The 27,901-nt window shown below is 44.9% G+C and overlaps 1 protein-coding gene across 2 annotated transcripts in view; it reads left to right on the top strand.

Moving 5' to 3' along the window:
- Window positions 1-27,901, top strand: part of PAK5 (p21 (RAC1) activated kinase 5) — a 222,628-nt gene that overhangs the window by 88,133 nt on the left and 106,594 nt on the right. For both annotated transcript variants that reach the window (XM_040429873.1, XM_040429872.1), the window contains exon 3: window positions 11,711-11,746. In XM_040429873.1, the coding sequence (XP_040285807.1) occupies window positions 11,711-11,746 (36 nt within the window). The remainder of the gene's footprint in view (window positions 1-11,710; window positions 11,747-27,901) is intronic.

The following is a 27,901-nucleotide window of genomic DNA, read 5'->3' as shown; positions in this document are numbered from 1 at the left end:
GCCTCCCCTTGAATAATCGTTGGTGTTCAGTGGGTATACCAGGATGCCAGCACATTGCTGGCACCCTGGTATAAACGGCTGACATCGATGATGCGATGTCAGCCGTTTAACCCTTTCCATACAGCGGTCCGTACGGACCGCTGTATGGAAAAAGTTAACAGTAAGAGGGAGCTCCCCCCCTCTCCCATCGGGGGGCTGCTGTGCCTTTGCAGCCCCCCGATGGAGAAGGAGAGAGCTCCCAGACAGCCCCCCGACAGCCCCGTCCTTACCCTTCCCCGTCTGCGAAGTTCTGACAACTACTGAGCAGACGGGGAAGGTTCCCATGGCAACAGGACGCTGTCTCAGGCATCCTGCTGTCCATGGTGCTGAACAGATCTGTGCTAAAGGCAGAGATCTGTTCAGACAAAGTGTAAGTAAAATACAGTACAGTACAATATATATTGTACTGTACTGTATTACACAGACATCAGACCCACTGGATCTTCAAGAACCAAGTGGGTCTGCGTCAAAAAAAAAGTAAAAATCAAAAAAACACATTTATCACTGATTAAAAATGAAAAAAATAAAATTCCCTACACATGTTTGGTATCGCCGCGTCCGTAACGACCTGATCTATAAAACGGTCATGTTACTTTCCCCGCACGGTGAACGCCATAAAAATAAAAACTATTAGGAAATTGAAATTTTGCCCACCTTACTTCCCAAAAAAGGTAATAAAAGTGATCAAAAAAGTCGCATGTACGCCAAAATAGTACCAATCAAACCGTCATCTCATCCCGCAAAAATCATACTCTACCCAAGATAATTGCCCAAAAACTGAAAAAACTATGGCTCTTAGACTATGGAAACACTAAAACATGATTTTTTTTTTTGTTTCAAAAATGAAATCATTGTGTAAAACTTAAATAAATAAAAAAAAAGTATACATATTAGGTATTGCCGCGTCCGTATCGACCGGCTCTATAAAAATATCACATGACTTAACCTGTCAGATGAATGTTGTAAATAACAAAAAAAAAAGTGCCAAAAAATCTATTTCTTGTTACCTTGCCGCACAAAAAAGTGTAATATAGAGCAACCAAAAATCATATGTACCCTAAACTAGTACCAATAAAACTGCCACCCTATCCCGTCCAGCAAAATCTGCCTTCCAAAAACCGTATGGCATTCCTTTCCTTCTGCACCCTGCCGTGTGCCCGTACAGCGGTTTACGACCACATATGGGGTGTTTCTGTAAACTACAGAATCAGGGCCATAAATAATGAGTTTTGTTTGGCTGTTAACCCTTGCTTTGTAACTGGAAAAAAAATATTAAAATGGAAAATCTGCCAAAAAAGTGAAATTTTGAAATTGTATCTCTATTTTCCATTAAATCTTGTGCAACACCTAAAGGGTTAACAAAGTTTGTAAAATCAGTTTTGAATACCTTGAGTGGTGTAGTTTCTTAGATGGGGTCACTTTTATGGAGTTTCTACTCTAGGGGTGCATCAGGGGGGCTTCAAATGGGACATGGTGTCAAAAAAACAGTCCAGCAAAATCTGGCTTCCAAAAACCATACGGCGCACCTTTCCCTCTACGCCCTACTGTGTGCCCGTACAGTAGTTTACGGCCACATATAGGGTGTTTCTGTAAACGGCAGAGTCAGGGCAATAAAGATACAGTCTTGTTTGGCTGTTAACCCTTGCTTTGTTAGTGGAAAAAATGGGTTAAAATGGAAAATTAGGCAAAAAAAAGAAATTCTCAAATTTCATCCCCATTTGCCAATAACTCTTGTGCAACACCTAAAGGGTTAACGAAGTTTGTAAAATCAGTTTTGAATACCTTGAGGGGTGTAGTTTATAGAATGGGGTCATTTTTGGGCGGTTTCTATTATGTAAGCCTCGCAAAGTGACTTCAGACCTGTAGTGGTCCCTAAAAATTGTTTTTTTGTACATTTCTGAAAAATTTCAAGATTTGCTTCTAAACTTCTAAGCCTTGTAACATCCCCAAAAAAAAAAAATATCATTCCCAAAATGCTACAAAAATGAAGTAGACATATAGGGAATGTAAAGTCATCACAATTTTTGGGGGTATTACTATGTATTACAGAAGTAGAGAAACTGAAACTTTGAAATTTGCTAATTTTTCTAAATTTTTGGTAAATATGGTATTTTCTTATGCAAAAAAATTTACTTTTTTGACCCAATTTTAGCAGTGTCATGAAGTACAATATGTGCCGAAAAAACAATCTCAGAACGGCCTGGATAAGTCAATGCGTTTTAAAGTTATGAGCACTTAAAGTGACACTGGTCAGATTTGCAAAAAATGGCCAAGTCCTTAAGGTGAAATAGGGCTGAGTCCTTAAGGGGTTAAAGTATAACTGCCCAGGGGCGGACTGAGAACCCTCAGGGCCCCGGGCAAAATAAATCAAGGGCCCCCTTACAGGCCCCACCCATGTTCTGCTGCAAGCCCCACCCTTGTCCCGCCTCCAGCCACACCCTACACAAGCTTTAATAAGATTTCAAAGTTAAAGTGACAGAAAAGGCACCCAGACCACTTCAGCTCATTGCAGTGGTCTGGGTACAGTGTCCCTTTTGCAAATCGAGCTGCAATGTTCTAGAGAAACTGCATTGTTTACGTTCCAGCAATAAGTCAGCCTCTAGTGGCTGGCAGCCACCTGAGGGCTTCCTGGAGTAAAACAGACCTTTGGTCTGGTATCTGACGCTGGACGTCCTCACACTCTGCATGATGACCTCCAGGGTCAGATTTTTCCCCATAGGAAAGCATTGATTCAATGCTTTCGTATGGGGTGATCTAATCTCAGCGTCCATTAGTGAGCCTCTGTTAGAAGCAGTGTGGGCATAACTACTGTGAAGGGGGCACATATCTGGGCATAACTACTGTGAAAGGGGGGGAGGCCCTTCACAGTAGTTATTAATCCCTTTCAGCAGTCCCCCCCTTCAGTGAATGGGGGACTGCTGAAAGGGGTTAATAACTACTGTGAAGGGCCTAGCCGTCTGGGCAACCCCACAGATCATCCCCCCACCCACCTTGTACTTGTTTCACTGATCTGCTACTTGCGGGCTACATGGGCATGAGTTCAGTCACTTCGGTGCGCAATCCCATCTTGCGGCGCGTGATCCCGCGAGACCCGTGACCTACAGCGGCGGGTCTTGCGGGATCACACGCTGCAGGATGGGATTGCCCACCGAAGTGACTAAACTTATTCCTGCGCAGCCCACAAGTAGCGGAACAATTACAAGAGGGGTGGGGAATAGCCAAATTAAAAAATATTTTGAACCAAAAGTTGTTATGGGGGCTCTGTGGATGGCACTGTTATGGGGGCTCTGTGGATGGCACTGTTATGGGGGCTCTGTGGATGGCACTGTTGTGGGGGCTCTGTGGATGGCACTGTTGTGGGGGAGATCTGTGGGTGACACATATATAGCACCTTATGCTATATATGTGTCATCCACAGATCCCCCCCATAACAGTGTCCCTGTGAGTGAATGATCCCCAATACAGAGTCCGGGGGCCGGCATCTGGTGTTGTAATGGCAGCGGGTCCCGGTGCAGTCACTGTATTCTATTACACCGGGCCCCGCTCACTGTAATACTAATATTCATATGTGAACAACTTGAAATCCTCTGCGATCCTCTCCCTCTAAGCTCTCTGTACTCACAAACTCAGTAGCAGGCCGGGCGGCAGCGCAACTCACTGACGTCACGCGCCTGCTCCTCCCACTTTATGAATGAAGCAGGTGGAGCCAGTGGCGTTGCTAGGGCTGGTGTCGCCCGGTGCGGTAGAAAATGGTGTCACCCCCCCCCCATGTGCCAGTATCAAGTGCCTCTCTCCTTCCCCCCATGTGCCAGTATCATAGTGCCAACCCAACCCCCCTCCCCGCATGTCCTAGTATCAGGTGCCAAACCCCCCCCCCCCATGTGCCAGTATCAAGTGCCTCCCGCTCCCCCCATGGCAGTAACAGTCGGGTATTAAAAAAAACACTTATACTTACCTCCATGTCAGCGATGCGATGCAGCTTCCTGTGTCCCGCCCTGTATGTCCATATATGGAGTCAGTGCTTGTATCAGAAAAGTTTCTGCTGGGATTCGAACCCACGACCTTCTGTATCACAGGCAAAGCACCTAACCACACGACCATAAGAAAGGCATTGACACTGACTGAAAAAATATGAGACTTCTACTGTTATAGCTGGCTAAGCGTACATCTATACACATGACTGTGCCCTAACACACCCAGCACAGCTATATCTCTATATGACAGCTGTCCCAGCACACTCAGCTCTACTATATCTCTATATATGACAGCTGCCCCAGCACACCCAGCTCTGCTACATCAATACACATGACAGCTGCCCAAACACACCCAGCACTGCTATATCTCTATATGACAGCTGTCCCAGCACACTCAGCTCTCCTATATCTCTATATATGATAGCTGCCCCAGCACACCCAGCTTTGCTACATCTAATACACATGACAGCTGCACCAGCACACTCAGCTCTACTACATCTATACACATGACATCTGCCCAAACAGACCCAGCACTGCTATATCTCTATATGACAGCTGTCCCAGCACACTCAGCTCTGCTATATCTCTATATATGACAGCTGCCCCAGCACACCCAGCTCTGCTACATCTATATATCTCTAAGTATTGCTATACAGTAGCAATACAGGCCTGCTACTGAGTTTGTGAGTACAGAGAGCTTCAGAGGGAGAGGATCGCAGGGCTCCAGACAAAAAAAAAATATCAAGGAGCCATTGGCTCCTGACCTGATAAATTTAGGAGCCAAATGAAATTTTTAGTCGCCAAATTTAAAATGCATATACTATAGCTGGGATGCTTAGGACTAGGAGCATGGGGTTTTCTAGGTTACAGCCCACGCAGTTAAAAGGGGTTGTGCACTCATTCCCATGACCTATCAGACTAGGCAGATTCACGTTGGTAATCCCTAGGGGCTGGATCCCGGCTCATTCGCTTCCCGGCCTCCGCTGCTTGTCTTGGGTTTTTCTATGAAAACGTTAGACTGCAGTGCCATCAAGACGATTACTGGTCACAGTGGAGATCTGCTTCCCTTGCATCACATGACCATTTAACATAATGCAAGGGAAGCAAACAGGAGTCCATGTGTGCAGCCACTGGCATCTAATGTGTATGAGGACCTTAGTCCTGAAGAGGGGCGTCACCCGATACAGCGACTGTGACCGGACTATCAGACAGGGCAGAGGGCGGCTATGGCTGTGACCGGACGATCAGACAGGGCAGAGGGCGGCTATGGCTGTGACCGGACGATCAGACAGGGCAGAGGGCGGCTATGGCTGTGACCGGACGATCAGACAGGGCAGAGGGCGGCTATGGCTGTGACCGGACGATCAGACAGGGCAGAGGGCGGCTATGGCTGTGACCGGACGATCAGACAGGGCAGAGGGCGGCTATGGCTGTGACCGGACGATCAGACAGGGCAGAGGGCGGCTATGGCTGTGACCGGACGATCAGACAGGGCAGAGGGCGGCTATGGCTGTGACCGGACGATCAGACAGGGCAGAGGGCGGCTATGGCTGTGACCGGACGATCAGACAGGGCAGAGGGCGGCTGACTGTAGGGACTGTCACCAGGTCCCCAAACGCAGCGAACACTCCTGACTGAACGTCACCTCCGCCCCACTGGCCGTATCCAGCACGGTAGGGGTTGTCAGAGGCACCTTTCAGAGAAAACTTCAGTGGGACACTTTACCTAGCACTGTGGCCCCTTGGGTCTATGGACAGTGTGAGAAAACCCCTTCTTTGCTGTAACACATGGCAGTTATGATGCACCCAGGACCCAGGATTGTAAAGGGGTACTATAAAATAAAAATACACTTAAGATATAGTAAAATACAAAAAAAAAAAAGAATGTTACATCTCCAGGAGAGCAGAATTACATACATAAAAAAGTGTAGTTATAATTAACCACTCAACAACAGCCCCCCCCCCCCCCCCCCCCACAAGCAGCCTCTGCAGTACATGGTCTAAACCAGGCATGTTCAACCTGCGGCCCTCCAGCTGTTGCAGAACTACAACTCCCAGCATGCCTGAACAGCCTACAGCTATCAGCCTACAGCAGGGCATTGTTGGAGTTATAGTTTTACAACAGCTGGAGGGCCGCAGGTTGAGCATGCCTGGGACTCTAAACCTGACCTGGAGATCACAATGCTGACATGTGGGAGGTTTCACAGGATCCATTCATCTTCAGCTACAAGGCAGACTTACTCTGTGACATCAGCGCTGAAAGTTAAAACCACCGTGTCAGAGCCAGCATGAAATCTATACTGAGCGGCTTCATGACATATTTCAGGGCAGAGGAGACAGATTCCATTAAAGAGAGCCCAGCCTCTGCTCGTCAGTCTCGTTACCTGGTATGTGGAGGCCGCATCATGCTCGGCAGAGGCACAGTCCTGAGGCAATGTGTCAGGGGGAGCATTACACTATACATGAATTATAATGCACGGCGCAGAGTGAACACAGGACTCCGGAGCTCCCTGACATGTCCCCAGTGAACGGGTGGCTCTGACGAATCAGTGGGAGGAGCTCTCCTCACCTACTAACTAGACCAGCAGATTGTAGTTCCCGGGTTATACCTGGCAGCCAATGGCGAAGTGGGTAGGCGGGGCTTTCTCCTGAGACCAGAGAGCGTCGGCTAAGTGTAAAAGGAACCACAGAAGAAAAAGACGGCGCGCAGCCTTAAAACGACAGAGCAGCAGAGGGTTTAGGCGCAAATGGCGACAAGACTACAAAGTCTTGTCGCCATTTTCTAATTCTAAGTCGCATTGGCGACCATTTTGGTCGCAATCTGGAGCACTGGATCGCAGAGGATTTCAAGTTGTTCACATATGAATGTGGCCAGCATAACATTCGGAATCGGGGTGCTGGGCATAACATTAACACATAATGTTATTCTGCGGCGGGCCCCCAGACCATGTCCGAAGTGCCCGACCGGTCAGTCCGCCCCTGTAACTGCCATTTCACTACCAAAAATGAAATTCCTAACATATGAAGGGAAGATAATTATGAAGCTTTATTTTTTCAGTTAATTTTACCTTTCTGATGACTGTATTCAGCCCTTAGCAACCCGATTTCTCTGTGCCTCCATTTAAGCATCTACCTAAGATAGGCCATTTCCTGCTGCATTCTTTTTGGTGGTCTTTGCCCTGTCCTGACTTTCCCTCACTTCCCATAACCCCTTGCTCTCCTCACATGAACTAGCAGGACCAATCAGAATGCAGATAACCTCCCCCACTACCCCGGAGCAGTGTGTATCCTCTCACATCCAGCTAACCAGAGACAGACAAGATCAATCAGAATGCAGATAACCTCCCCCGCTACCCCAGAGCAGTGTGTATCCTCTCACATACAGCTAACCAGAGACCAAAGCCCTGCAATTACATGAAATCAGTAAGCATTTGTTTTAGACTCTTAAGTCACATTAAAAGGTTTTTTAGAAACCATTTTGGGGCATATATAGTGTATTAAATAACTTATTATTTTTAGGGGGAAAGATAAAAAAAACAGCATTATTTTGTGGAATTTTTTCTTACGGCGTTCACTGTGTGGTAAAAGTAACGTAATTTTATTATGTGGGTCACTACACTGATGATAATGTCACATTTGTATATATTTTTTTTACTATCTTTCTTTCCTCCTGTCAGCTCTGCAGCTGCTCCCTCATTCTCCTCCACACTAACAGGGAGGGGGGTGGGGTGCTTTAGCTGCTCATATCTCTGGTTTGGTACCAGCTAGAAATATGGGCTGAAAGCTGACATTCCAATCTTTCAGACAATACCAGAATGACAGCAATATGTTCAGTACAGGGGAAGATATCACTGATAGAAATCGGGATGCGGTGAATGAATCTGAAAGTGAAAGTAAAAGCAGGCTTTACCCGCAATTATTCCTGACTCAATTTCTACCAGTGATTTCTACTCTGTTGGCCTTTAGCTGTCAAACAAGACCGGTTGCATGTTTCTAGCTGATACCATTCAGGAGATATCACCATCTAAAGCAGCCCTCCCCCCTCCACTTTCTATCCGAGCCCAGGCACTCAGGGCTGTGCTACTCCTCCCAGTGCCTTCCCAATCTCTTGTTTATAATACAGAGGAGACAGCTGCACATGACAATGCTGTTGTCATGGCCTCTGTTGTGTTCGCCGTGACATGGTTGGCGTGCATGCTGTTGCCTGTGGCAACGTGTCACGGCCTCTGTTGTGTTCTTCGTGACACGGTTGCCGTGCATGCTGTTGCCAGTGGCAAGGTGTGTTTGTTGCAGCATTTAGGTGCCTGCCCCTTTTATCCTGCTTCCCTTCTCTGTCTGGTGCCGGAGGGGTTAATTATCTGGATGGTGTGGATTTAGGTGTGTCTTGGGTGTGGCCTCTTGGCTCTTTATATTTTGTGTTGTGAGCTTGAGGTCAGTTGCCCTCCAGCCTTTGTGTTAGCTGGAGTGTTGCTCCTTTCCTGGATATACCATCTGTCCAGTGGGAGGGCCTGCTAGCTAGACATCGATGTCACTTTGATGTCTTCCCTTTGTTCCCTCTGTCCTTTTCCCATCCTCACTTTTTGTATTGTTTTAGTCTGGTTGGTGTTTTGGGTGTGTGTTTATGTCTAGTTTGGTGTTCCATGTCTGGTTTGTTTGGTGTTGAATTCCAGCATGGTTGCTAGACATTTCCACTGTCTATCTGTCATCCCTCCGGAAGGGGGTTTCTAGGTTCCCCGGAGGGGGACTCACAAGTCAGTGAACAGCTGGGCCTGGGGCCGCCATGCTTCCTGTCTGCATGGGTGTCCGGTTGTTGTTGTGGCCGCGGCATGTAAGTGCATGTTGTTTCTGGGCTCTTACCTGCCGATCCAGTGGCTGTTCACTGGCTGTCCCTTTCCTTGTAGCTAGGTCAGTGGAGACTCCTGTTTATCCGCTTCTGGGATGAACAGGTCGTCTCCTGCTCCTAACCTCATTGCAGGGATCTTCAGGGTGACTCAGGGTCCGAGGTTCCTGTGTATGAGCCCACCTACCATCTGGGTCTGCTCATGCGGTTAGGAGTCAGGGCCAGGATTAGGGCGGCATTAGGAGGTGACCTGCTCCCTTTTCCTGGTGTCCAGGCCTAGCTGCTTCCCCATTCTCCTACGCTATACAGTGGGGAGTGGGGGAAAACTCCCCACCGTATAGCGTAGGAGAACTGGTGTCCAGGCCTAGCTGCTTCCCCGTTCTCCTACGCGATGCAGTAGGGAGTTGGGGAAAACTCCCCACCGTATAGTGTAGGAGAACGGGGAAGCAGCTAGGCCTGGACACCAGGAAAAGGGAGCAGGTCACCTCCTAATGCTGCCCTAATCCTGGCCCTGACTACTAACTGTATGAGAAGACCCAGATGGTAGGTGGGCTCATACACAGGAACCTCGGATCCAGAGTGACCCGAAGATTCCTGCAATGAGGTTAGGAACAGGAGATGACCTGTTCATCCACTTCTGGGATGAACAGGAGTCTCCACTGACCTAGCTACAAGGAAAGGGACAGTCAGTGAACAGCCATTGGATCGGCAGGTAAGAGCCCAGAAACAACATGCACTTACCTGCCGCGGCCACAACAACAACCGGACGCCCATGTGGACAGGGAGCATGGCGGCCCCAGGCAGAGCTGTTCACTGACTTGTGATTCCCCCCCCCCCTGGAATTCAACACCAAACAAACCAGACATGGAACACTGAACTAGACATAAACACACACCCAAAATACCAACGACCAAACAATACAACAAGTGAGTATGGGAAAAGGATAGAGAGAACAAAGGGGAGATATCAAGGTGACATCGATGTCTAGCTAGGAGTCCCTCCAACTGGACAGATGGTATATCCAGGAAAGGAGCAACACTCCAGCTAACACAAAGGCTGGAGGGCAACTGACCTCAAGCTGACAACACAAAATATAAAGAGCCAAGAGGCCACACCCAAGACACACCTAAATCCGCACCATCCAGATAATTAACCCCTCCATCACCAGACAGGAAAGGGAAGCAGGATGAAAGGGGCAGGCACCTAAATGCTGCAACAAACACACGTTGCCACTGGCAACAGCATGCATGGCAACCGTGTCACGAAGAGCACAACAGAGGTCATGATACACACGTTGCCGCAAGCAACAGCATGCATAGCAACCGTGTCACGGTGAACACAACAGAGGCCATGACAGCTGTGAGAAGAGGCTGCAGAATAGGAAAGTAGCACACATTTCTGGGTGTTATTATGAGGGGAAACTGAGAAAGATTAAATTATAAAGCACAAAAGCACTTATACAGCAGGGTGTACTATAGCGTTAGGGTATAAAAAATTAAACGGCAGTTACACTATGATCACCTTTTGGAGGCATTTTTATTATTGCATTTTACTTATTTTGGGCTAAAATATTCAGCCTTTCTGTTACAGTTAACTTTCACTTTCACTTTGTGCTGTTCATCTAATAACTCTGATCTCTTAATTACTAAAAAGTCATAAACACTTATTTAAGCCACAAACTAATCAATAAGGGCAGGTTCTCAACAGCGCCAGGAATTTTATTATAGTGATCCAGTGTTTAGGAGGTCAGAGCTGCCTAAAGGAACAGAGTGAAAACAGACAGAGTGCTACTAGAGAATCTCAAGGCTGTACAGAGAAAAGGGTACAGCATTTTTATTAAAGACCAACTGAAAAAATGATTTTAGCTCAAAATGAGTATAATGCAATAATAATATTAAAAAAAAAATTCCCCCAAGGGTGTACACATCCTTTTAAAAGCTTTTCTTACCAGATATTATTAAATGAATTGGCTATGATTAGAAAATCAACTCTTGTTCCCCATGGGCAGTACGACTTTTGTCCATGGGCTGTCTGGTATTGCAGCTCTGTCCCATTCATTTATGACATTGAGTTGCAATACCAGACACAGCCCATGGCCCAAAGTGGCACTGTTTCTGAGGGGAGGGAAGAGAAATGTTTTTCTAATCCTAGTCATTCCTTGTATAACCCCAAACACTGCACTAGAATTTAATGATTAAAACCCTAATAGCTCCTCTTCTGTGTTTATCTTGGTGAATGACCAATAATGTTGTAAAAAACAAACGTTAGTAGCTTCTGGTTTACTTTATTCAGCCAGTGAAGTGCTAAGTGAGGTAACTACACTACCGAGGTGACTGACCACTGCTGACAAGCATGGACCTCCTAAGGGAGAATAGCTAGTCCTCCAGCAGTTCTTCTCCCAAGGTGTCTTCTTCTCATCCTTGTATGTATGAATGCATGCATGCGTATCCTTCTGTATGTAGCGGCATACAGGTTCTTGCTCGTGATTTTTCTAAAAAAAATTTACATAATTTTTTTTATGTTAATTCCCACCTCCATGGGTTTCTGTCCCCATCCCCAACAGTGCTTAGTGAATCTCTCCAAATTTTCTGTTGTCATGTTTCCAATTAGGCATCTTCCTCTCATGCGCTGACGTCATATTATCAGACGTGGGTTACGCGCAACGCATTCGATTCCTCAAAAATCCTTATGAACCGCTTCCTCTCTTTCGATGAGTGTTCCACTTTTTCAGTTTATGTTTTTGTAAATCCTATAACACGAGGCATCATATGAAATATTATGAAAACATATCTACAGTATATACACATTTTCTGTTTGTAGTCCATGCTGATGTGTGTGTATAATCTTTTCACCTTCAGAGCCCCATAAAACTGGAACGGGAAGCGTCAACTAAGGTAGGCAATATATCCATGTCATATGAAGCCTAATGTGTAATATTAAAGGGGAAGTATCATTTTTCCCAAAGTGTATATGTGTTTTATGATTTTCTTATAGGGGTTGTCCGGGATTGTTTTATTGGGCCTACCCTCAGAATAGGCTGTCAATATGAGATAGGCGAGGGTCTGACAACCCGATCAGTTGCTTAGTTGTAGCTCCAGCTCTGGAATTACATAGCTCTATCCATTGCATTGTGGACAGAGCTGGCAACTTCGGCGCTGCTCCCATTCCTTGTCCTGAGGATAGGCCATCTATATGAAAATTCTGGACAACCCCATTAAGCCTTTGTGAAAAGTCAGAAGTTTAGACTAACTCCACCCTGTGGAATGTCTGTAAATTTGGTGCCATAATTCACTAATATCAATTAACAGGAGCAGAGGTGTAATTACAGTTCACAGGTTCTCATGACGAAAATTATGTAAATTACGGTAGCTCTTATCCAGCAAGAAGAAAGCTGCTTCTTTAGTAGAGGTAGCTACCCTTTAAAAGGTTTTTCTGAGATTTTTTAACTAATGACCCATAACCTGGATTGGTGGTGGATCTTGCAGTAGTGCCACGGCCTTCTCGCTGCTTTCCTTACAGCTGCTTTCCTTGTCAGCTCCAACATGGAGTCTAATCTGGAACAAACTAGAACTGCCACCCCTCCTTCTGGTAGCAAGCAGGACTCGCCCACTTCTGCCCAAAGGGGGGAGAATGGGATGGTGAGTTTCATTCTGTCTACATATAGCTCTACCAGAAACGCTGCCACCGGCTGGTGAACCAGGCATATTGCATGTAATAAACAGTTACATAACAAGATTATCAATGCACAATATAGAGACAACCTGGATCCAGATACATAAGATGACATTGTGTTAGCCCATTAAAGACAGTAGCAAGGTGCAGGAGTGGTAACACCACTATGGGATGTTACACAGACAGCTGTTTTGGCTTCTTGGCCTTCGTCAGTGTGGTGCAGGGTACTGGTTGACTAGGTGACTGGCCTTTGATGTGGGTCTAGGAGGGTACAGTTTTTTTCTTCTCTTGGAGACTGCACGTTGGTGTAGGGAGTCTTATAGGCCTAGAAGTGCTCCCTGGGAAATTGGGTAAGGGTGGGTTCACATCACGTTCTTGCCTTCCTTTTAACGTATACGTTGGGAAAAAAGATACAAAAGCGTAGCACACCATGCTTTTGTATCCTGCAGAGTCCAGTAAAAAAACGTATATGTTAATGTATACTTTTTTTTTTTACAATAGAACTCTTTGGTGACAGATGCCACAGTATGGTATCTGTCTGAGGCAGCCATTAACGTATACATTTTTGTATGCGTTAAATGGATGGCAAAAACATTATTTGAACCCAGCCAAAGTAAACTAGTTCTTGCTATGTGGGAAGAAGCCGCCTCTTTAGTGTCACCTATTCGCGGTGTCTACCCTATAATCTTGGACCTTTTAATAGGCCTTGCAAAATGACCTGGGATATAATGTAAGCCACACAAGGGTCTTTCACTTAAAAGGGTTATCCCATGGTTAATGTAAAAAATGAAAATCAGAGATCATATAGTACATGTGTCAGCGGGCTTCCAATACTACTATAAAGACCACCAGGAGTTCTGTTCCCGTCTCCTTTTTTTCTTGAAGCCCAAAGGAGATGTCTTTACTGCTTCAGCTAAGGGGACGTGCCTCAGCTCTCCCTATAACAGCTCAGGAGGCAGCTGAAGGATGAAACTGAGCATGTGCGGCCTTCTCAGTGAGCAGGATGAAGAGATAAGAGAAAAGACAAACAGCAGGAGGAGCTATACAGATAGTTTATTAAATAACTTAGTGGCTATCCTAAATTTTTAATTACATGCAATTACAAACGTATTCAGATATTTTTTATTGGACAACCCGTTTAAGGAAAACTCATTCATCTGTAGACCGCTGTTTCAGGGTCTTTTTCCCTTTTCAATGCAGAGCAGGGTATCGGTCAGCTAGTTAAAAGGCCTTTACATTGCACTGATGAGAAGCAAGAACCTTGAAACAGCTGCCTGCGGATGGGTGCCATTTCCTTATAGGAGAGATTCTGGTGTGACTTATATCCCAAGTGCTTTTGCAACGCCTCTTAAAAGGTGAAACATTGACTTGTAGAGTAGCTACCTCCAATAGGTGACACATTAATGTTACAAAATTGAAAAGCCAAAGGCTATCTTATTCCTGTTTAATGGCCTTTAACCCCTTCCCGACTGCAATCCGTTTATATACGTGATATTTGCACATGCCCCGTGCAGCTATCATGTCTATAAACGTCAAACCAGCTCTTTAATCCAAGCGCTGCAAAGCGGTCAGCATACAGTCTAGTAATGCCGGCAAGGGACCAATCAGAGTGGCCCCTTGCCGACAATCGATCCGATTGGTTAGTCTGTGCAGACTAACCAATCGGATCGTGGCAGTGAAAAAATTTTGGTTTCAGGCTCTGATCTGCACTCTGCAGATCAGAGCCTGAAATCAGGTAGTGTCCTCGTAATACCCCCCTACCCCCCCCCCCCGATCTGTGCCCCCAATCTGTGGCTGTGCCCCCCACCTGTGCCCCTCCAAGCCCCCCTTGTGTCCGCCTGCAGCTCATCTGTTCCTGCGCTCATCTCCTAGAGGCAGCTGCCCTGATGCGGTCCGCCCCCTCCCCGCCCCATGCATTCATTCTCACCCGCCCCTCCTGCCCCAGCCTCCCTCAATGTTGGCGGCCGTACCCCCCCGATTCCCCCCCCTTTCCAGCGCTGCCCCCGGTCCCCTGCTGTGTGTGATGGCGGCGGCTCCATTCCTGAGCCGCCGCCATCAGCAGAGAGTGTCAGCTCTATGCTGACACTCTCCTGTAACCCCATAGATGCAGCGGTTGCGGCATCCATGGGGTTAATAGAGGGAGGGAGCTCCCTCTCTCAACCATCGGGGCTGCAGCGCTGTGATGGCAGTGCCCGATGGTTGCCATGGCAACCGGACGCTTTACAAAAGCGTCCGCTGTTGCCACCTACAGGGCATTACAGGGCATCTAATAGTATTATACTTTGCAATGCAAGAGCATTGCAAAGTATAGTACAGCCATCAGCCCCTCTGGATCTTCATGATCCAAGAGGGACTTGATAAAAAAAGAAAGTGAAAATAATAAAAATGAAAAATAAAAAAATAACTAAAAATGTAAATTAAAAAGAGAAATTGCCTTTCCTATAAAAAAATGAAAAAATAAAATACACATATTAGGTGTCACCGCGTCCATAACGACCGTCTCTATAAATATATCACATGATAGACCCCGTCCGATAAACACCATAAAAAAAAAAAAAAAGGCCAAAAAAGCTATTTTTGTCCCCTTACATCACAAAAAGTGCAACAGCAAGCAATCAAAAAGGCTTATGACCCCCAAAATAGTACCAATCAAACCGTCACCTCATCCCACAAAAAATGATACCTTATTTAAGACAATCGCCCAAAAAATAAAAAAGCTATGGCTCTCAGACTATAGAGACACTAAAACATAATTTTTTTGGTTTCAGAAATGCTATTATTGTGTAAAACTTAAATAAATAAGAAAAAGTATACATATTAGGTATTTCCACGTCCGTAACGATCTGCTCTATAAAACTATCACATGACCTAACTCCTCAGATGAACGCTGTAAAAATAAATAAATGAAAACTGTTCCAAAACAGCTAATTTTTGGGTCACCTTGCCCCATAAAGTGTAATAATAATCAAAAAATCCTATGTACCCAAAAATGGTACCAATAAAAACCTCAACACTTTCTGCAAAAAACGAGCCCCTGCACAAGACGATCGGCAGAAAAATAAAAAACATATGGCGTTCAGAAAACCAATCCAGCAAAGTCTGCCTTCCAAAAACCGTATCGTATTCCTTTCCTTCTGCGCCCTGCCGTGTGCCCGTACAGCAGTTTACGACCATATGTGGGGTGTTTCTGTAAACCGCGGAATCAGGGTAATAAATATTGAGTTTTGTTTGGCTGTTAACCCTCAATGTGTTAAAGAAAAAAATTTAATAAAGTGGAAAATCTGCCCAAAAATTAAAATTTAGAAATTTAATCTCCATTTTCCTTTAATTCTTGTGGAACGCCTAAAGGGTTAACAAAGTTTGTAAAATCAGTTTTGAGTAACTTGAGGGGTGTAATTTCTACAATGGGGTCATTTATGGGGGTATCCACTATGTAGACCCCACAAAGTGACTTTAGACTAAGACTTTAGACTAAGAATTGCTTCTAAACTTCTAAGCCTTCTAACGTCCTAAAAAAATAAAATGACATTTCCAAAATAATGCCAACATAAAGTAGACATATGGGGAATGTTAAGTAATAAATATTTTATTAGGTATGACTTTCTGTTTTAGAAGCAGAGAAATTGAAATTTGGAAAATTGTGAATTTTTCAAAATTTTTGGTAAATTTGGGATTTTTTCATAAATAAAGGTGAAATATATTGACTCAAATATATGACTATCATGAAGTACAATGTGTCACGAGAAAACAATCTCAGAATGGCTTGGATAAGTAAAAGTGTTCCAAAGCTATTACCACATAAAGTGACGCATGTCAGATTTGTAAATTTTGACCTGGACACTAGGGCATCAATGACCCTTGGTCATGAAAGGGTTAATATTTGTTTTAATATATTCTTTAAGACCAAATGCACATTTGGAGGACGTAGACTTTGTCAAGGGGTGGGAACACCTATTGATGGAGTGCTCACTTAGGGCTCTTTCACACTTGCGTTATTGTCTTCCGGCATAGAGTTCCGTCGTCGGGACTCTATGCCGGAAGAATACTGATCAGGATTATCCTAATGCATTCTGAATGGAGAGTAATCCGTTCAGGATGCATCAGGATGTCTTCAGTTCCGGTACGGAACGTTTTTTGGCCGGAGAAAATACCGCAGCATGCTGCGCTTTTTGCTCCGGCCAAAAATCCTGAAGACTTGCCGCAAGGCCGGATCCGGGATCAATGCCCATTGAAAGGCATTGATCTGGATCCGGCCTTAAGCTAAACGTCGTTTCGGCGCATTGCCGGACCCGACGTTTAGCTTTTTCTGAATAGTTACCATGGCTACCGGGACGCTAAAGTCCTGACAGCCATGGTAAAGTGTAGCGGGGAGCAGGGGAGCAGCATACTTACCGTCCGTGCGGCTCCCCGGGCGCTCCAGAGTGACGTCAGGGCGCCCCAAGCGCATGGATCACGTGATCACATGGATCACGTCATCCATGCGCATGGGGCGCTCTGACGTCATTCTGGAGCGCCCGGGGAGCCGCACGGACTGTAAGTATACCGCTCCCCCGCTCCCCGCTCCTACTATGGCAACCAGGACTTTAATAGCGTCCTGGGTGCCATAGTAACACTGAAAGCATTTGGAAGACGGTTCCGTCTTCAAATGCTTTCAGTACACTTGCGTTGTTACGGATCCGGCAGGCACCTCCGGCAACGGAAGTGCATGCCGGATCCCAACAACGCAAGTGTGAAAGAGGCCTTAGATTGTTGAATTACTTGTCGGAATATGAAAGGATTTTTTTTAAAAACTAGATGAACAACTAGAGAAGGAAATAAAATAGAAACAGGAATTCAGTCAACATCTAGAGAATCTAGACCAACTACAAAACAAAATAAAGGAATGAAAACATTGTAAATATATAAGGGAATTGTTTAGACTTTGAAAGCGATCGTGTCTATATCTGGAAAAATAGAAATAACATCAGAAATAACTGATATCTCAGACACTAAAAACCTCAGGGACAGAGAGTTCAATACAAAGCATATCGGGAACGCGAAGTGAAAGGGTGGGCACAAAAAGAAAAATCAAGAAAAGGAGTTATCAACCCCCAAGGAGACCAGCACAACACAGGAGGGAAATCTCACAAATATGTCCTCAACCCTCAGTCGAAAAACAACAGGCGACCATGAAAGGTCCCTCTGTAAATACAAATGTAAACTCAAATCCCTCTGCAAGTGGTTCCATGCATGGCTCACAATCCTTTACCTTTGCACGCTAACCCAACCAAGCAACGAGTATGCGACAAAACACAACTTCTGTGGTAGGGTCGACATCCCAGACTATACTAACTATGTCAACACCTGGGGAAAAGAATACATCTATCCCCCCTCCCCCTTTTTAGGTCAACCGGGAATCCAACTACGAGACTGGGAAAAATGGTGTTACAACAAATAGAGATGGACCGCAATAGAGAACAACCAATTGAGAAACAGATTATCAATTTATCCTCTTATGTTATTACAATACCACAGCAGACCCTTCTACCTAGAGGTCTCACCTTCTTGCCGGTGACACAATGTGACAAATTCACTTGGATTAAAGACATTAATCTTTTTGTGTGACAATTAGCCCTACATAAAACACATAGACAGGCAGAATCTGACATACATAGGGTTTTCGAAAAAGAAAAGAGATGCATGAAAACCCTTGAAAGTCTAATAAGGTAAAATGAGGGGCAACACATTACTCTTGATCCCCCTTTTTTCATATTTGAAACCCAAATCTAAAAGCACACCATGCTTCACACAATTCAAGGAAATTGTGTCTTGTAACACAGCATATAAAAATGAGGAAGGATCACATTAAATCCAATTTGACCCCCCTGAATGTGAGGCTTTGGAAGAATTGAGAACAAATGAAGAAATAGTGATAAAACCGAGCGATAAGGGTGGTAACATAGTCATTCAGAACAAAAATGACTATGTATGGTTCAGAGATTATTGAATGAGAAAAAGACATATGTTGACTAAGTGTTACGACCTTTTGTCATATCTTTACCCTCATATATAAAAGACACCATAGATCTCCTCTTAAAGATTAACAATATGAACCTATCACCCAATACTTTATTGGCAAGCTTGGATGTTGAGTCGTTATATAGTAATATATAGCAAGGCTTTTGGAGATACTTTTATAACCCTTTCCAGCTTTATGCAAGTCAACAATTCTTAATCGTAGGTCTTCTGAGAGCTCTTTTGTGCGAAGCATCATTCACATCAGGCGATGCTTCTTGTGAAAAGCAAACCCAGAACTGGTGTGTGTGTTTTTTTTTTTTTTTAGGGCAGGGCAGCTGTAACCAACACCTCCAATCTCATCTCCTTGATTGGACTCCAGTTGGCTGACACCTCACTCCAATTAGCTCTTGGAGATGTCATTAGTCTAGGGTTCACATACTTTTTCCACCTGCACTGTGAACGTTTACATGGTGTGTTCAATAAAAACATGGTAACATTTAATTCTTTGTGTGTTATTAGTTTAAGCAGACTGTCATTGTCTATTGTTGTGACCTAGATGAAGATCAGATCACATTTCATGACCAATTTGTGCAGAAATTCATATCATTCCAAAGGGTTCACATACTTTTTCTTGCAACTGTACCTGCTACATTCTCTATTGGGGCAGGTATATAGACAACATCATCATCCTATGGGAGGGTGATCAATCTTCCTTTCACAATTTTGTTCAGGTTTTAAACGACAACATCGGAATGAAATATGCTTTTGAAATACAAGAAAAGGAGATCTTTTTCCTGGATTTGAAAATAACTAAATCCGAAGATGGATACCTAAGTACAGACATATATAGAAAACCTACCTCCACTGATCACCTGCAAGACCCGGGGGGTAATCTATATTGGCAAGACGACACAAGAGTTGAGATGACGTATCTCTGGACATCTAAGTGCAATTGAGACGGAAAAGGACACATCCGTCTCAAGACATATATTAAGTATGTCCATGATAAAAACTCAAGTTTACTAAGATTCTGGGGGATTGAAAAAATTTAATTGGGACCTAGAGGGGGAAATTTTGGATAAAAAGTTATTACAATGTGAAGCCTGGTAGATATATAGGCTCAATACCATGAGCCCAACGGGCCTGAATGAAGGTTTCTCCTTCTCATTATTTATTTGATTAATGGGAATTTTAAATTTAAAATAAAAATTTATATAAAAAGAATATAATGACTTTAAGCCTCATGATCCTAATCAACTGTAGCGAGCCTCCTTTTTTCCCCTCTTTTCCATTAAATATCAATAATACATAATATATATCTTGAAAAGAACACAATTAATAGTCGACCTTTTTCATGATTATATATATATATATATATATATATATATATAAACAATAAAGGTACATAGAGTTAAAAAAAAATCAGAGCAATAATAAATACAAATAAATAATTGTTTTATGATTTTTTGTTTTTGTTTTTCCAGATATTAATTTCTTGGATAATAATATACTCTAAATATACAGTGTAATAATACTTCATATTATACAAAATAAAAAAAACAAATACATATTTGTCTTTTGATTGACTATATGTCTAGTTTAAGTCTAGGAGATTTGTTATTTTCAGTCCTAAGACATGCGCATTTGCTCCCTGGGAAACTATCTAAAATGAGACTAAGTTTCCAGTCATGCACTTTTCTGGGACCAGCATGAGATCGAGGAGAAGCTCCAACGCAGGCGCACAAGATCTGTGCTCTGACCCGTGTTCCTCCAACCACCGCCTAGGATCAGCTGGAATTGTATATTATGGGTAAGCCGTCCTGTCCGTTACACGAACAGGGGGAGATTATTGGATAGGAACGAGGGAATGAACCGTACCCCCCACCCCCCCATTTTAAATCACTGACCCCAATTACACTTGTGTTGATAGTAGCTCCATATCCCCTGAGGACACTGCGCTGCAGCGAAACATGTCGGGGGAGCTGGGTTGTACCTTTCAAATAATATAGTTCTTCTAGTTGGAGTGGTTAGCGGAGTGCACTGCTGGCACTCCGATCTTATGAATAAGGCAGTGAGAGATATGTAGGAATAAGAGCCTCAGCTTTAGTTAGGTACATTTAGAAAGAGCCTTGACAAGGAAGCAGGCAATGTGGCCGCACAGATATGAATATGTAAAGGCTCTTTCTCCTGCACAAGTGATTTAATGATACTGTGTATACTCTCTATTTCTGAGAGGGAGATTGGCAACACATTAACAAGCTAATCCCCAATAAATTTGAGGCAGCAAGAGATATTCTGTTAGGGTGTATGAGGAAAATACCCCTATAGATTGTTCCTACAAAACCTGCAGATATAAACTAAGAAATAATATAGGATTCCAAAAACAAACAAAAAAATGTATCATATACAACTGGAAGACTATAGATTTTTGGTCCACATATATTAAAATGAATAATAAAGGTTAAGATATAGGTGATAAATACTTTTCATGAGATAGCCCCTTTAATTATTCTAAATTTCCTGTCTTCCTGTTCTAACCACTAGGGTCCAAACTGTAAGGGAATGGTCACACATGGCTGCTTCTGCAGTGGATGTGGCCTAAATCCAAAGGGGCTGTGACTTTCCGTGCGGAAATGCTGCAGATTTTCCATACAGTTCAGCCGCAGCAGAAATCTGCACCCAGAGTTGACATGCTACAGATTTAAAATCTGCACCCCATGTTATGTGTGAATTTTCTGTCTTCGGTGTGTAAATGAGATTTGTGAAAATCTCCTTCACTTTGCTGGTACTGTAAATAGTGTGGATTTTCCACTTGCAAATTCACTGCGAGAAGATCCACAGTATTTACACCACATGCGCCAGCTGTACCCTAAAGGGGTCAGCTCAGTTTATTTGGAGCTGTTCACTGGAGCAAACAGATCAGCCCATATTGGTTTTTATGTATGTCATGTATGCGATAACGCCAATCATGGACTGTTAACCCCTCAGATCCCGTGGTCGCAATTCATCAGAGCAGTCTCTTCCCGGGAGTGCTGCACTCTCAGGGACCAAATGTCTCCCCGTGCAGAGATGGAGGGAGTCGTTCAGTTGTTTTGACAGCCTCAGGCCTTCTGAAGACTCTGAGGCTTGATTGTGAAGTTCCTGTCCCGAGTTCGGGAAATGGTTTTTTACAGTACCAATTCATTTATGAAGTTATTACCCGAAGTCTCGCAAGACTTTGCAAAGCAATAACTTTGGCTCATCGTAGCCAATACATTCTAATACTGTACGGAGCTCCTGCTCCTGTTATAAAGAGAAACAATAAAAATGTGGTATCGCTCTAATTGTACTGAACCACAGAATTAACATGTCAGTTTTATCACATAGGGAATAGTGTTGATCGAGCATGCTCGGCCGAACACCAGTTTGGCTCAAGCATCGCTATGCTCGGCACATCGCGGTGTTTGGCCCAATACCGCTTGTGCTCGAGAGCGATGCTCGAGTCTCCTCCCCACACGTTGTGGGCCCTAATTCTATCAGGATTTCTGCCACCACCTACATTAGTGGCTGCAACCCCCCTTCTCCTCCTCCACTTCTACCTCTGAATTCTCACCTCGCAGCACCAGTCAGCCATCAGTCAGTAGCTGGTTGTGTCTGATAATGGACGTAACTTGGTGGCGTCTTCGGAGCTCGGCAAGCTGACACACACCATGCCTAGCCCATGTGTTCAACTTAGTGGTTCAGCGGTTTCTCAAAACCTACCACAATTTGCCTGAGCTACTGGTGAAGGTGTGCCGTGTATGTGCCCATTTCCGAAAATCATCTACAGCTGCCGCCGGTCTGGTAACGCTTGCTATTGCCAGCTCACCGACTGTTGTGCGACGTGAGCACGCGCTGGAACTCAACGTTCCACACATTGGCCAGGCTTTGTGAGCAGCAGAGGGCAGCAGTGGAATACCAGCTGCAACATGGTCGTCGCCTTTCCAGTCAGCTTCTGCTCTTCACAAGCGACTAGTGGGCATGGATGTCTGACCTCTGTGAGGTTTTACGCAACTTTGAGGAATCAACACAGATGGTGAGCAGCAATAACGCTATTATCAGCATAACCTTTGCACTTCTGTGTCTACTGAAATGCTCGCTGCTCACAATGAAGGCAGACGCATTGCATGTAGAAGAGGTGGAAATGGGGGAAAGCAGTACACACGGTGATAGCCAGACCACTCTCCGTTCGTCTTCTCAGCGCAAATTGGATGATGATGAGGAGTAGGAACAGGAGACGGTTGCCTCCGCTACAGAGGGTAGTAACCACAGCAGGTTTATTCCATCTGTTCAGCGAGGATGGGCCGAAGAGGAGGAAGAGGATGAGGAGATTGAGAGTCATCCTCCTGATGAGGACAGCGAAGTCTTGCCTGTTGGTACTCTGGCACACATGGCTGACTTTATGTTAGGCTGCCTTTCCCGCGACCCGCGCGTTATACGCCTTTTGGATAATACCGATTTCTGGTTGTTCACCCTTCTCGACCCCCGCTACAAAGAGAACTTCTCATCTCTAATTCCTCTGGTGGAGAGGATGAGTAAAAAACGGTGCAATACCAGAAGATCCTTGTTGAAAAATTGCTCCAAGAATTTCAATCTGACAAAGCTGGCGGCAGAGTCCGTAGTTCCTTGACCAACCGAGGAGAGAGACAAGGGGAACACACAGCAGTTCCAACAGAAGCAGGGCAACACTCTCCAAAGCCTGGGACAGTTTCATGACACCCCGCCAGTACCCTCACCCTGATGCGCGGCCTAGTGTCAAAAGGAGGGAAAATTTTTAGAAGATGATGAAGGAGTACATAGCAGACCGTGTCAGCGTCCTCAATGATCCATCAGTGCCTTACAACTACTGGGTGTCCAAGCTGGACACGTGGAACGAACTGGCGTTCTACGCCTTAGAGGTGCTGGCCGGCCCTGCCACCAGCGTTTTGTCAGAGCGGGTATTTAGTGCTGCTGGGGGCATAATAACTGATAAGCGCATTCGCCTGTCAACTGAAAATGCTGACAGGTTAACTCTTATCAAAATGAACAAGGCCTGGTTTGCCCCTGACTTCTCTACTCCACCAGAGAAAAGCGGCTGAACATAAAGGGACTTTAAATGTGGCTTTTATGGTGTATTGAATACACTGTATTCCCATGCACCCCTTTTACCACAAAAAAGGGTATATGGTTAAATTTTTATTTTCTCGTCCTCCTCCTCCTCCATCATATCAACATGCTTATTAGGCTGCCCTCGCTCCTAATGTTTTAGAGGGTCAGCTCAGCAGCGGGCTCTCAACCATAATTTTTTCGATGGTCAGCTCAGCAGCAGGCACTCGCGCCTCATGTTTTAGAGAGTCAGCTCACCAGCAGACCCTCAACCATAATTTTTTACAATGGTCAGCTCAGTAGCAGGCACTCGCCCCTAATGTTTTAGATGGTCAGCTCAGCAGCAGGCACTCGCCCCTAATGTTTTAGATTGTCAGCTCGGCAGCAGGCCCTTGCCCATAATGTTTTAGATGGTCAGTTCGGCAGCAGGCATTCGCCCATAATGTTTTAGATGGTCAGATCAGCAGCAGGCACTCGCCCCTAATGTTTTAGATGGTAGGATAAGCAGCAGGCCCTCGCCCCTATTGTTGTAGAGGGTCACCAGCAGGCCATCAATTATAATTTTTCAAGGGTGTGTATGATGCCCTTCTTTATGTGTAATAAATGGTGCATTGGAGTGCCGGTTCCTTGTAATTTTTGGCAGCCCTTTCACTTAGTGCATAGGCTTTATGAGTGTAGGAGTCCCACTACCTGAACAATTGTACCGCAATGTAAATGAGGCCCTCCTTTATGTGATATACAGGTTGTATCGGAGTGCTTCTTCCTTGTTATTTTTGGCAGCACTTGCACTTTATATACAAGTAAATATACAGGAAAGAATGTTTCCAAACAATTTTTCCTCTAAAATCGATTTTATCTTCGTTTTGGTGCGTATTATTGTCAGTCTGTAAAAGTGGAGTACTACACGGACAATATCGTTCCCAGCAGCGACCTGGGAGTCCAAGATGCATCCAGACATCCTCCCCATGCTGTTCCCGACTTCAGTGGTGCTTCCATCAATTTCTGCCCTCTTCATGTGAACCAGACACCCTCCCCTCTTCAGAGCAGGGGCTGCCTGGTTTAATGCCCAGGTTCTCCCATTGACTTCCATTGTGCTTGGTTGCTCGGTAGAGCACTCGAGCATCCCGAGGTGTTCTACTTGAGCACCCGAGCACTTTGGTGCTCGATCAACACTAATAGGGAATGCCTTAAAGAGGACCTTTCACCTTCAAAAACATTATGAACTGAGTATGCTGCCATGGAGAGCGGCGCCCGGGGATCTCACTGCACTTACTATTATCCCTGGGCGCCGCTCCGTTCTCCCGTTATCCCCTCCGGTATCTTTACTCACTAAGTTATAGTAGGCGGTGTCTGCCCTTGTCCTGTGGGTGTGTCCTTCTCCTAGGCTGTAGCGCTGGCCAATCGCAGCGCACAGCTCACAGCCTGGGAGGTTTTTTTCTCCCAGGCTGTGAGCTGTGCCCTGCGATTGGCCAGCGCTACAGCCTAGGAGAAGGACACACCCACAGGACAAGGGCAGACACCGCCTACTATAACTTAGTGAGTAAAGATACCGGAGGGGATAATGGGAGAACGGAGCGGCGCCCAGGGATAATAGTAAGTGCAGTGAGATCCCCGGGCGCCGCTCTCCATGGCAGCATACTAACCTCCCCTCCTTCAATCAGACCTCAGGGCAGACCCCAAAGTAATGTCCCCTAGAACCCCCCTCCATCAATCAGACCTCAGATCAGACTCCAAAGTAATGGCCTCCTATAACACCCCCCATCAATCAGACCTCAGATCAGACTCCAAAGTAATGGACCCTATAACAGCCCCCTCCATCAATCAGACCCTAAAATAATGGCCCCCTATAACACCCCCTTCCATCAATCAGACCTCAGATTAAATCCTGAAGTAATAGCCCATATACCAGGGAGCAGTGAGTAATAACGGCCTTAGCAGCACTACACTCACCGCTCCCCGGCCTCATGTACAAATTCAATAACAGTAAAAAAAACACACATGCATATTAAAATAAAGTTTAAGTACCCACCCCCGGACTTTACTGACCATTTAAAAAAATTCCTGCTGGATATTTTTTAAGGTTCCAAAAAGAGGGCATGTTCAGAGAAAAGAGGACATCTAGATGCCCTAGAGTAGGTGAGTATGAATTTTTTCATTAGTTACAATATGCTCCAGATTTTCATTAAAAAGAAACTCTTTAAGGGCAGTACGATGGCTCAGTGGTTAGCAGTGGTGCCTTGCAGTGCTGGGGTCCTGGTTTCAGATCTGACTAAGCCCCCTCCCTCTAAAACCATTTAGATGCTACTGTTGACCACAGATTATTTATTTATTTTTTTACAGCTTCTATGCATACTATGCGTCTCCATGGTAACAGACAACAATCAGACTCTGATCCTGCGGTCACATTCCCTCATATCTGTCCTCTATTTCTGACTAACCGAACAGATGAATGGAAGAAAGTATAAGACTGCATGCAGCACTACTCAAGATCTGTCTGCTGTCTGTTGCCGGCGTATCCAGCGTCAGTCTAAATGTAAGACCGCTTCCTTGCTCTCACATTTAGAACATTTTCTACACCTAAAACAGGCGTAGAAAGTGATGAATGAGACGGGCCTACCGACCCTTCCACGCCCACTTTTTTAGACCTGGCGTGAGCGGGGGGGAAAGTCACAGATTGCTGCGCAAATAACCTTTGTGCTGCAATCTGTGCCAGAAATACGCCTAATATAGGCGTTTTTATGATCATAAATGACCCCCTTAGTCTGCATGGGAGCTGGGGAAACAAAACAATAGGACATTTTTAATTATGGTGATTGTTATTGCAAAGTTGCATTATTTGAGATTTATTGGGATAGTTTAAAAAAATGAGTGACTGTGGACATGGCGTTTAAAGGTAGACTCTTCCCATTCTCTTCTGCTATAGACAGCTTGCCCTCATAACTTTATTGTTCAGTTCCACTGCAGAATATATGCACAATATATAGCAAGTCATTCATAGCCAAAGCGTTTACGAAATCCTCTGCAACCTCTTACTGCAAATTCTTCTAAAAAATAAAATCTGATACGTATGTTTATTCCGGTCGGCCAATTGCGGCTCTGCAAACTAGGGATACTGTCAGGTGGCATCTGCATTTTTGTGAGCCCATTGACTTCAGCGGGTCTGTGGTTTGCATTTTGCGGCCAAGTATAGGACATGTTCTATCATTTTGCGGAACGGACATACAGATGCGGAAAGCACCTTTCCGCATTTATGTGTCCGTTCCCCAAAATGCAGACCACTGACCCACTGAAGTCAGTAGGTCTGCAAAAAAAGTGTTTTGCGGATCCGTGATTTGCGGACTGCAACGTCAGGTTACTTTCAATTTTAAAAAAATAAGACGTAATTTTCCAGTACATGCTGAAGATGCGGAACACTGTCAAAGGTTATTTTTATTTTTATTTCAAAGATCTAGACAAATGAAAGGAGTTTTTCTCCCAGAAGCAGCGCCAATTTTGTCCATAGGCTGTACCTGTACAGTAGATTACCCAGATTCACTTGAATGGAGCAGAGCTGCAGTACCAGACACAGCCTATGGACAAGTGTGGTGCTGTTTCTGAGAGAAAGCAGCCATATTTTCCTAACCTTATATAATCCCTTTGTCTTTCTACACTCACGAAACTCATATAACCATGTGACGCCTCAAGTCTTGTCATTGTGACAGTCCAAAATGCCATATTTGTCCAGACAGTAGAAAGTTTTGTGATATTAATTTGCAGCTTGTCAAAGGGTGAAATTTCCCTGCTGGTCAAAGGCAAAAAGAAGTGGTTAAAGAGTGGTAATGCGCATGAGTGACCCCCCCCCATCTGTTCACTGTCTATGGGACTGCTGCACGCTTTACTTGGCTGTCTCCATCAGTCGCATAGAAAGTGAATAGTGCGGTGGTAAAACATTCGTACTACTATTCCATTCACAGAGGGGACTCGGGGACCCCCATTCTGCTGATCAGTGTGGGTCTAAGTGGTCAGACCCCCAGCAATCATACAATTATCACCTATCCTGAATAAGTAATCAGTGTATGGGAAAAGCCCTTTAAAGGGAACCTGTCACCGGGATTTTGTGTATAGAGCTGAGGACACCGCCCCGCATTCTCAGAATCCCCTCTTTGCTCCCCGACGTCAGAAAGCCAGAGCGCCGTAATCTCGCGATGTGCAAGCTAGCGCATGCGCAGTTCCTTCCCTGAGGCTGATGCCATCACAGGGAAGGAACACTATGACGACACTGCGCTAGCTCGGCGCTC

The sequence above is a fragment of the Bufo bufo genome, chromosome 4, assembly GCF_905171765.1.
Source record: "Bufo bufo chromosome 4, aBufBuf1.1, whole genome shotgun sequence".
NCBI classification, from domain to species: domain Eukaryota; kingdom Metazoa; phylum Chordata; class Amphibia; order Anura; family Bufonidae; genus Bufo; species Bufo bufo.
Note: the sequence above shows the minus strand (reverse complement) of the source record. Positions and strands in the feature narration are given on the sequence as shown.